This window comes from Rhinolophus ferrumequinum, chromosome 12, assembly GCF_004115265.2.
Source record: "Rhinolophus ferrumequinum isolate MPI-CBG mRhiFer1 chromosome 12, mRhiFer1_v1.p, whole genome shotgun sequence".
NCBI lineage: Eukaryota > Metazoa > Chordata > Mammalia > Chiroptera > Rhinolophidae > Rhinolophus > Rhinolophus ferrumequinum.
Window position 1 is genome coordinate 60875120 of NC_046295.1, and position 11290 is coordinate 60886409.

General features: G+C 46.9%; 1 protein-coding gene across 2 annotated transcripts; it reads right to left on the reverse strand.

Annotated features, from left to right (window-relative positions):
• Positions 1 to 5878: 5878 nt before the first annotated feature.
• KLF4 (KLF transcription factor 4) lies at positions 5879 to 10669 on the reverse strand. Of its 2 annotated transcripts, XM_033123770.1 has the most exons (5): positions 10066 to 10669; positions 9832 to 9952; positions 8194 to 9184; positions 7930 to 8094; positions 5879 to 6944 (listed from the first exon to the last, which is right to left on the reverse strand). In XM_033123770.1, the coding sequence occupies exons 1-5, from the start codon at positions 10068 to 10070 to the stop codon at positions 6769 to 6771; spliced, it is 1458 nt and encodes a 485-aa protein (XP_032979661.1). In that variant the 5' UTR covers positions 10071 to 10669; the 3' UTR covers positions 5879 to 6768. The 2 variants fall into 2 exon arrangements, with proteins under 2 accessions (XP_032979661.1, XP_032979660.1); XM_033123769.1 differs by having other exon boundaries at positions 5881 to 6944; positions 7930 to 9184.
• Between the last annotated feature and the right edge of the window lie 621 nt (positions 10670 to 11290).

Here is an 11290-nt window from a genome sequence, read left to right on the forward strand (position 1 = left end):
ACAACACTACAGAAGCATTATAGAGAACAATGAAACACGATTTTAGACACCAGAGCACAATGTTACATTAAATTTAGAATTTTTCTTTTTAAACTACCATTTTTGCATGACGCGTTTAAAATTTTTCATTCCCCTCCAAGCTTCCCTTGGGTTCTCAGGATATAGCCATCAGCTGTTGGCCTAAAGGCTGGTGTTCAGATCCTGACTTGATGTGACCTTGGGCCCATTTGATGTGACCGGTGGATGACCCCTCCTCATTTGGGCAGACTGGCCCATCCAGGATCCTAGAGTGGAAAATGCGCTTTGTAAGCTTTTAAAGTGTGATTTAAGGAAAAAAAAAAAACCTTCATGGTTTGTCATATATTCACAGTACACTTATATTTTTGCCTTTGAAAGAAGGCACATGGGTTATCCAAAGAGAAGGATAAATATTTCCTTTTTCCAAATTCTGGCTTCCTGAAGACCATGTCTAGTGGTTCCCTAACTGCTTCCTGAGGGTCACCTGAAACCCATCTGCCTCCCCCAATATAAACAAACCCCCTAAATGAACAAAATTCTTTCCAGAATCAATGCAGAGAATCATCAGGCAAGGAAGAGTCCTCTAAAAAGAGACACCAGGATTTGGGGCTAAATAAATTATTAATTTATTCAATTAAATCCACTTACAATGGGAATCCAAAGGCAAATAAGGAAAGCTCCCAGAGCCCTCCAGGAGCTCATGTCTGTTGGAGGAGCCAGACCCATAAAACCTTGTAATATACCTATAAGGATAAGAGTTTAACGAAAGATTTAGATCAAGTGGAAAGGAGGAGGCTTTTTAAGAGCTGGGCTTTGAAGGATGTAGAAAGGAGCTTGTTAGGGTAATATGGGTCTTTCTAGAAGCAGCGGAGACCAACCTCTCTGCAAGCCAAAGCTCAAAGGCTGGAAGAGGCACGGTGTGTTCGGGGTCAGGAGTAGTGTAGCATGGCCCTATGGAATGACTGGATACTTATGGAGAAGATACTGGAGAAGCCGCTGGTGGGCCACAACTGGAGGAGTGGCTGTTTTAAATCTTTATCCACTAGGCACTGGGGACCATGGGAAGTATGGGAGGGGCTTGACCAAATCTTTTTGACCAGGAGAGCTGTGTGCTGGGCCAGAAGTGAGGGCAGAAACATGAGCTTTTTCTTTCACATCACACGTAAAGTACAGATCATGTTCGTGACATAGTGACAGGATCAAGAAACATCTGAAGGAATCTCGCGCTTCCTCGTCAATCCACCCTGACAAAGGAAATAGCACACTGATTGGGAGACAGAATGTCTGGGGCTTTTGACTCTTAAACAGGTTTACTGGAAGAACCTGGATGTTAGCAAATCCTTCTGAATTGGGGTGTATCCATTTTGCCTGTAGCTCTACCTGCCCAGCACACCGAAGACAACAGTATTAGAAAAGAAATGCTTTGAGTATGTCAACAAAGATGAGAAACAAAAACAAAACGCTAACCTGTAAAGGGAACCTCAGTTAGGTCATCTGTAAAATGGGGATGGGAGAGGGAAATCCCACCCCTCCCTTTTGTTGTGAGGATTAATTGAGAGTGTAAATACTTCAGAGAAGTCACAGAGGTGTGTAGAAGTAAGTGACCCAGATCTGACAAGAGGCATGCTTGTCCTTGCTGAAAAAATCCCTTCCATTTGTCATGTCTAAGAGCCTCTGCTTTGTGGTTTGCAAGTTTTCACTTATATCCCTGGTTTCAGGGAGTGTATCTAGAGTTCTTTCAATTTCTCTGTAAAGTTATTTACCCATTTTAGCTTTTAAGTGGGTATGCAGGTATAGCATCGGAATGCATCGGCTTGTGTCATGGCGATCTGGCAACCGTTCAGTAATGTGTTGATCCAGTGCCAGTTAGTACAGGGTCACATAATATAGGTGAGCTAGGTATTATAACCGGACTCAACCTCCAGGCCCCAGATACCCTGGAGTGGACAGATTTGATTGTTTGCCCTAATTGATTTTAGAAAATTGTCAAACCTCTACCTGGGGCTCCATCGGTAGATCTCTCCATAAGGAGCTACTTCTCTTGACTCTTACTCTGTTTAGATGATAATATATAACATAGACATGAAAAGAAACATAAAAGGATGGCAAACAATTCTCACCGTCTGAGGTATCATTTTGATTATTCTGTTGTACCAGTGAAAAATGTTCTGTTAGGTATACATCAAAGGGATCCTGGAAATATGAATTTCCTTTTTGTAGTTGTTATTAGGTGAGATTTCTATTTATTTCCTCCTTTTCCTTTAAGAACAAGTGAAAAAGGACATTTGGGAGGACCAGTTGGAATATGCTGACTCATCTAGGGTGCTGAGAAGACCAAAGCAATTCGAAAAAGTGAGTGATTATATCAACAGCGTTGTAGAAAACAATTAAAAAGATGGACTCCCAATGTGCACGATTGCAGAGAATCAATTTGATTGATATTCCTACCCCATATGCCCTCTTTCCCTAACTAAGATATCTGGCTATGGTACCCTAGATACCAGCCTGAAAGATTTTCTGTTTATGTATTTTAGCAGTTGGTTTCCTCTGTGTTTTGACTGTGACCAGGGCATTGAAGCTCTAGGTATTTCATTAGGATTTAAGAATTTATTAGTTTTTCAGGAGATGGTGAGAAATTTACACTTATCTCCTGCTTAAGTTAAAGGCTTTCAAAGAGAGTTTGTTCTCAACTTTTCATTTTAGTTTCACTTAATGTAAAGGAAAAAAAAAAAGACTCTTTTCATCCAGCATTCTGATTGTAACAGTAGTTCCTTTGAGTTTTCACAGATAGAACATTCCGTGATATATTCCATGGAACTCACCATGTAGAATTCTTGGTGGTGTTTTTTGGTTTTTGTTTTTTTAAGGAGGGCGCAGCTCACAGTGGCCCATGCGGGGAACCAATCAGCAACCTTGGTGTTATGAGCACCACGCTCTAACCAACTGAGCTAACTGGCCACCCTCTTGGTGGTTTCATATGAAATATTATTGAATGACTCTGCTTCTGAACAATGATAGTTTCATAAACAAACTTCCAGAAGCAGACATAGCTTCGGTTTAGCACTATAAAAACGTATCACTATACACTAGCCTCTAGAAGGTGCTAAAAAAATATGAGGAAATAAAATAACTACATAAAATACATAATAAGATGATACTAGAATACATAAATAGAAAGGTTTGTGTAGATGGTGTGTATGTCTGCATAAAAGGAGGAGGGCGGAGGGAGTAGAAAGAGAATGTGGACTGCAAATTCACCTACGTATTTATGGTGTTGTGCTGACTGGAGCTTCAGAAGCCAAGAACACACGATAGAACAGGTGGCTGACATAGGCTGCTAAATTTAGATCCTCCCATATACCAAAGTACAACAGGTATCATCACTGCTTGTTTTAATATTTTTCCTGTGCACTTGCTTCCATAGCATAATGACTGCCTTACCTGGGCTTTCTTATATGGAATAAAAATTGTAACAATTATTGAAAAAAAAAAGAATTGTTCCCCGGACCATCCTACTTGAGATGGTGATGGTTCCTGATGGTGATGGTATCATCACTGCTTGTTTTAATATTTTTTCTGTGCACTTGCTTCCATAGCATAATGACTGCCTTACCTGGGCTTTCTTATATGGAATAAAAATTGTAACAATTATTGAAAAAAAAAATTGTTCCCCGGACCATCCTACTTGAGATGGTGATGGTTCCTGTTTTCACAAACCAAAACAGGATTTTAAGAGTCAAATAGGTTTTCAGGTAAAAAGAATATTTTGTTGGAAAAGGCATTTTGCAGGAAAAGAGATAGACTGAAATTCTGTTGATATGTAGGAAACACCACTGTTAATCCTTTGTGTGTGCACAGAAACTAAAATCTAGGACATATAAAATTAAATCTCATAAGGAAAATGTAATAAGCAGGCATCTCAATTATTAGGTACTCTTTATTATACAGTATAAATGGCTCTGTAATGCAGTAATGACAGTACACCTAAGGAGCTCAGAACTGATAGGTACTAAATAGCTGTGTATGTTGAATAGTTTTGTCCTGTTACATTTTTAGAAAATCTCCATTCATTCATTCATTCAGATATTGAAGGTTTCTTTTTCAGGTTAGTAAAAGTTAATGCAAGTGATATGTCCCTATATCAGAAAAACTTGAATAAATTAAAAATATCACAGTATTTTATGAATGCTCTCTTCCAATTAAGGTAAGAGGCAGTTAGCAAATATGAAGATGGCAACAACCATCTAATAAACACTTTTCATACATCCACCATGTTCCAGAAGGCTGTATAAGAGAAAGGTGGATTCCAAGAGCAACAATCACAATTTTATACAAAGAAAATTGTATTTGAATGTAGGCTTCTTGTTTAAATAGCTTTAATTGCTATTTTAAGAATAAAGCCTAAATATGTGGACTTCCATTACTAAAAAAATAAAAAAGGTTCTCCATTTTAAATAGATACTTTAGAAAATTTAAAAACTGCAGGAAGTTTAAACTGAGGTTAAAACCAGTATTAATATTTTGGTGTTTCTATAGTCTTTTCCCTTAAACTTCTATTGCTTCTCTCTCTTTCAATGTACACACACATTTAAACTTATACAATTGGAATCATACTGTTTATAGTCTTGTATCCTGCTTTTTCCACTTAACATACCATGAGCATTTTTCCATGTCATTAAGTATGCTTTGAATATGTTCTTGGCCACATAAAATTCCATCCTATTGATGCACCTGTTTTCTTTTAAGCTACGACACATGCTGTGTTTTCCAGTTATGCTGGGCTCTTAAAAGCCAAGGAAAATACTTTGTGTTGATCCAGCATGAGCATCTTATGAATTTCTATTTCTTATTCCATTTATAAAACGCATCCATAGTGCAAACACTTCTGGACACATCTAGATATAAGGGATAGTTAATAAGCAGTCTAAAGAAAATAGCCAGCTTCCATCACTTGACAATGTTAATTAGTCACCCACATCACCATTACAAATATAGAGTGTCAACAAGAGTCACAAACGCTTTTTCCATTTTGTTATGGCCACAAATGAACTTCAGACTCGCAGGTACCCACCTGAAAAGTCTTAGTGCAGTTTTAAGCTTTAATTACCTCAGAAATATGCTACAAGCTTACAAAAAAAAAAAAACAATTCAAAATTTTACTTACTTTACACTTCGTTTTGTGACCCTGAATCATTAATCCCTTTGTTTCCGTCTGTTGAAACAATGACGCTAGCCATTGTCAGAGGACTGATGAAGTTTTAAAACAACCTGCTACAAGCTCTGGTTCTGACCTCTTTAGGGCTCTAATATCTGTAACACACTAAGCATGAGTCCTTGAATCCTCTGGAGGGCACTGTGGAACTATGTTCTTAGGGTTTTCCACTGTGGGACGTTCCTTTTGTTATTCAAATTGTTCTGAATGCAAGGCCAGGCCTCCGAGAGATTTTTATATTTTCATTCAATTTTAAAGAGAAACCATAAGGATCTTTTAAAATGTGAAACTGGAATGTGTATGGTTATTTTATGAGTACTTTCATATTAAACGGAGCAAATTGAATGATCGAGCTGTTTCTACCTGGAAATTCATATTCAGGTAAGGAAACTGCTTTCAAGTATTTTTCCGTACATTGGAAAGAGCAACCTGACTCAGGTAAAACTAATTCTGATCTACAGTCCTCAGAGCTCTCAGCCGTACCATATCGATAGTACTCAAAAAACTAAGTAGTCTTTCAAGTCTTCTTTTAATCTCTGTTGAAAGTTGGCTTTTTAGTGTGCTTTTCACATGTCCTCAGCCAGCAGAATATACAAAAGAATATACTTTTTCAGGGGGAAAAAAACACACAAAACAAAAACAATGTTCAGATAAAATATTATAGGTTTATTTAAAACTTAATTCTCACCTTGAGTATGCAAAATACAAACTCCACAAAATGTTCATTTTTACTTTGTAGTTTACAAATATACAAAATAGAAGTTTGCTTAAATTTATATTACATATTTATTAAGGCAAGGAACTATATAGAAAAAAACATTTGTTCTGCTTAAGGCATACTTGGGAATAAACCATTGTACAAATTATTGCACATCTGAAACCACAGTGCATAACAGACTGTCTGCATAAAAATGTTAAAGTAAACCAGGTGTATTTACCTGACTTAGGTCATACATGTAGATCGGAAGACAAAAATAGATTTTCCTTGTCAAAGTATGCAGCAGTTTGAGAACTTTGGCTTCCTCATTTGGTACCTTTAGAACCAAGACTCACCAAGCACCATCGTTTAGGCTATTAAAACACATTTTCTGTACCTGAATTTCTTCCTCTTCTTCTAATATCATAATAATGGCTTTTGAAGGCAAAGAGAACACAAGGTGATCTTTATACTTAGATTGCATCGAAACACAATTCAAGGGAATTCTGGTCTTCCCTCCCCCCCAACTCGCGGATCTAATTTATACCCTGATATCCAGCTTCCAGTCACCCCATTGGCATTTGTAAGTCCAGGAATATTCAAGTTGGGTTTAGAATTGGAATGATAGAAGATCCAGTCACAGACCCCATCAGTTCTTTGATTTGTCTTTTGGCTTCCTTCTGTCTCCTGATTATCCATTCACAAGTTGACTTGTTGGGAACTTGACCATGATTGTAGTGCTTTCCAGTTGGGTTCCTCCCCTGACCGGGAAGACAGTGTGAAAGGTAAAAAATACTGAATTCTCTTCTGGCAGTGTGGGTCATATCCACTGTCTGGGGATTTAAAAGTGCCTCTTCATGTGTAAGGCGAGGTGGTCCGACCTGGAGAATGCTCGGTCGCACTTCTGGCACTGGAAGGGGCGGTGCCCGGTGTGTTTGCGGTAGTGCCTGGTCAGTTCATCTGAGCGGGCAAATTTCCACCCACAGCCGTCCCAGTCACAGTGGTAAGGTTTCTCACCTGTAACAGGAAAAGAAAGCCATTGATGCCATTGCTACAGAATGAAGAACTGACTATTTTAAAAACTGGAGCCCAAATATTAAACCAACTCCCCAAGTACTCCACTTTGAAAGGATCCAGGAATGTCTTTATACCACTTAAGGCCATGTTGAATTTCAGATCATAAATAAGAAGGCCTTATGTGTACTCTTTTTGCTATTTTTGGGGGGAACATTAAATAGTTAAGCACTGAAAATACACAAATACCACCTAAACCTACACTTCTATAGGGCTAACATTTTCATTTGTTTGAGCCAGGATATCAGTGTGGACATGCACTAGGAAATTATGTCTGCTAGCGTTATTTCCCCTCAGCCCAAACCAAGTAATAATACCCTATCTCACTACAAGGGGGTCCAAAAAGCCACAGGAGCCTACTTTTTCTGTACCTACATTTGTTATTTTACTAAATGCTACCCCTACATGACCCTCTGTACCTACTTACGCTGATAGAAATTCTCTACAGTGACTATCTTAAACCAGAATCTCAGCAATCAGAACCATTACATTCTTGAAATTTAAATAAAATCTCATTATTATGACTATAAGTAAAAATAGAAAGGGTGAATCTAGGAAGGGTGCAGCCAATGAAAATATTCTAGAAAATTAAAAGGATACAAAAATCCCCATTATGCTTTCCCACTGCAAAGTATTTCTTGATTACAAGGGCAGTGCTTTGCTTAAGCTAGGAGAGGCCCACATTCCGCCTGGAACCTCCCTGCCTTTCAAAGGCCTAACAAAACTGCACATTCAAGCACTGATACCATCCATCAAGAAAAAGGCTCCTGGGCAAAAAGGTAGGCGCCGTTCGCTGTTCTTTCCTGTGATGCAGGAGATGGAGGAGATAGACTTCACCCCACATCCCAAGAGAGGCCCTGAGGAGTGTCCATAGTTAGCTGATGGGGCTGGACACCAAACCCCCTCCTTTCCATGGCGTCTGTCCTACCTGTGTGGGTTCGCAGGTGTGCCTTGAGATGAGAACTCTTCGTGTAGGTTTTGCCACAACCCGCGTAATCACAAGTGTGAGTGGCTGTCCTTTTCCGGGGCCACGACCTTCTCCCCCTCTTAGGTTTGGGCTCCTCCGGCATGCAGGACCCGGGCGGCATGAGCTCTAGGGGTGAAGAAGGTGGGGTCAGCACCATCCCATGGGCCCCGGAGTGCCGGCAAACGCAGGGCTCCCCAGCCCTAACTATGAATCCCCGGGACTGACCTTGGTAATGGAGCGGTGCCACCTGCTGCGGCATCTGGTCGGGCAGGAAGGGTGGGTAGTTGGGCCCCGGATGGGGATGGAAGCCCGGGGGGAGCAGCAGGGCAGGATGACAGTCCCTGCTGCTCAGCAGTTCCTCTGCACCCAGGGTCGGGGTAGTCCTGCTGGGGAGCTGCCTCCCCAGGGGGAAATCATGCGCTGGCGGCCGGTGGCCATTGCTGAGAGGGGGTCCAGTGCCCAAGTGGGTCTCCAGGGGCCGACCAACCGTGCAGGAGGAGACCGCCTCCTGCTTGATCTTAGGGCACATGCGCGGCGGCCCGCTGCTGTAGGGCGCCACCACCACCGGGTGGCTGCCATCCGGGCTGCCTTTGCTAACACTGATGACCGACGGGCTGCCATACTCGCTGCCAGGAGCATTCAGAGACGCCTTCAGCACAAACTTGCCAATCAACCCGCCACTTGACGGCTGCGGCTGCTGCGGCGGAATGTACACTGGGTCCAATTCCGGCCGCAGGAGTTCGGCCACGAAGCCGCCCGAAGGGCTTACATCGTTGATGTCCGCCAGGTTGAAAGGAGCCGTGGAAGGAGGCGCAGACTCACGGCCATAGAGGAGACCGCCACTCGTGCTGCCTGGGGCCACGCCCGGGTCACCCCCGGGCCGTATCGGATAGCTGAAGCTGCAGGTGGAGGGCGCACTGGTAGGACCGCTGCTCGACGGGGAGGACGAGGATGAGGCCGATGCCGACGAGGACACTGTGGCGGCCACTGACTCCTGATGGGACAGCGAGTTGGAGAGGATAAAGTCCAGGTCCAGGAGATCGTTGAACTCCTCCGTCTCTCTCCGGGGTAGGAGCGCCGGGTTGCTGCTGCCGCAAGCCGCACCAACTCCACCACTCTCCAGGTCGGTGGCCACGGTCGCCGCCGCCAGGTCGTAGGGGCGGCCGGGAAGCAGAGGGGGAAGTCGCTTCATGTGGGAGATCTCCTCCCGCCAGCGCTGCGGGGACAGGGCAGGAGAGAGTCAGTGGTGGTCTCCTGCTGCCACCCGACATACTGGCTGGCCCGGCGCGCCTACACCGCCCAGACATGGGGACTGGGCAGGCAGACAGGCAGTGCCGGGGGACTCCAGTGCCGGCGCTGCAATCTCGGCCCACACCCGGGTCCGAAGAGAGGCGGTGCGTGGACATGGAGGATGTTATGTTGTGTCTGCCCGATTGCGTGTGAGCGAGCTCTGCAGCTCGCCAGCCCGTGTCCCTCCCCCGCCAGATCTCGGGGACGCTCCAGCCGTCCCCGGAATTGGGGCACCGAGGCTCTCCCGGTGTGCCCTCGCCACTGGGACGCCTACGCACGAAGCTCTCTCGGTCGGTGGACACAACCACCTCCCGCGCGCTCGCCTAGCCGCCTGCGTGCTAAGGGACGTGTGCGGAACCGGTGTGCGCCCCCGGAGGCTCCGCAGCGTCCAGACCACACGCACTTACACCAGAGCCAAGGGCGCGGAAGCCATCCCGGGAGGGCTGCGGAGCCCGTGCGGTGGCCACTCCTTCCCTGGTCCGGGTGGTTCTCGGTAACTCTGGGGCTCCGCCCGTCACCACCCTACCCACAGAAACCCACCGGACGCTTCCCATGGCCCGGGGCAACACTCACGTTATTTGGGGCACCTGCTGGACGCAGTGTCTTCTCCCTTCCCGCTGGGTTGGACGCGAACGTGGAGAAGGACGGGAGCAGTGCGTCGCTGACAGCCATGTCAGACTCGCCAGGTGGCTGCCTGTGGGCCAAGTGGTGCGCACACCGAGGCAGGAGTCAGGGGGCCACCCTTGACCACCGCTCCGGCAAGTCCCACCGGCCCTCACCCCTCCCTGCGCCCTACGCTGCACCTACCTCATTAATGTGGGGGCCTAGAAGGTCCTCGGAGTCCGAAGCAGTGGAGGTACCCGAACCCCCAAGTCAACGAAGAGAAAAAAAGACTTAGAACGAAGTGAAAACCAAAACCCCAAATTGCCCGAGATCCTTCTTCTTTGGATTAAATATAAATGGGAGATGCCTTTTTAAGAAAAGTTCCTTTGTATACAAAAGTTCTTAGAAAAGTTGTAAACTCTTATAAAAATAGACAATCAGCAAGGCGAGTAAATAGGTCCGGTGGCCGGGCTGCTCACTCTTCGACTCAGTGTCCCCCACCGCTGTCGCGGTCGCTGCGGCTGTCGCCGTGGGCGCTGGGGCTGTGGCCGGGGTGGCGGGCGGGCGGCGCCGCCAGGTGAGACTGGCCGCGGTGGCGCGGATCTGCGGACTGGGCGGCGGCACAGGGCGCGGAGTCCGGAGGGCTGCGTAAGGCGCGCGCGGCCATGGGCGCTGGCCACAGGCGGTGGGAGGGTGGGGGGCCGAGGGGCGGGGAGGGGCACTTGGCGGCTCCCGGTGCCGCCGCCGCCCGCCACCGCCTCTGCTCCCCGCGCGCCCACAGCGGCGCTCGATCTCTCGGGCCGGGGAACTGCCGGCAGCCGCCGCGCACTCCTTACTTATAACTTTGGCTCCAGCCCTTCCCCCGCCTCCTACCCTCGGAGCGCTGCCGCCCGTCCCCAAGCCCCGCCCCTCCCTTTCTTCTCCCCTCCCTCCTGTGGCCCCCCCGCGCGTTGCCATGACAGCTAAATAAACAAACTCGGCGCACGTGGGGGCGGGGGAGGGAGGGACACCCGAGGGAGGGAGGGGCGCGGGCGGGGCCGGGCCAGGCAGTGACGCCAGCTCGGCAGCTGGCGGGCGGGAGCCGCGCTGACGCCGGCGGCGGTGGTGGCGGCGGCTGCCCTGGCGCGGGAGTCGGGGTACCCGGCACAGGTCCGGTCGCCAGGCGGCCAGGGCAGTCCGTATCGCCATAGTCTGCTCCCTGGGTTCGAAGCTGACTGCTGAGAAGGCCGGTGGGGGCGGAGGGGGTGGGTAACGCCTTCGCCGCGTCTACGCACTACAGAAGAGCGCGGTTATCCGCGTGACTCATCTAGCCCTCCGTCTCTTCCGTCTGAACGCGGGAGACGGGCTCTGGTTCTGGCTCTGGTGCGGGCGCTTGGCTTGACCTCGCACGGTTCTTCGCGGCGTCTTCTGCCGGGTGGGGTGGGGTGGG

Excerpts from the sequence above, each read along its gene's own strand:
- KLF4 (XM_033123769.1), bottom strand. Across the intron at positions 9,185-9,831 it reads CAGCAGGTGCCCCAAATAAC|CGCTGGCGGGAGGAGATCTC; the intron begins GTGAGTGTTGCC and ends CTGTCCCCGCAG. Across the intron at positions 6,945-7,929 it reads ACACCTGCGAACCCACACAG|GTGAGAAACCTTACCACTGT; the intron begins GTAGGACAGACG and ends TTCCTGTTACAG.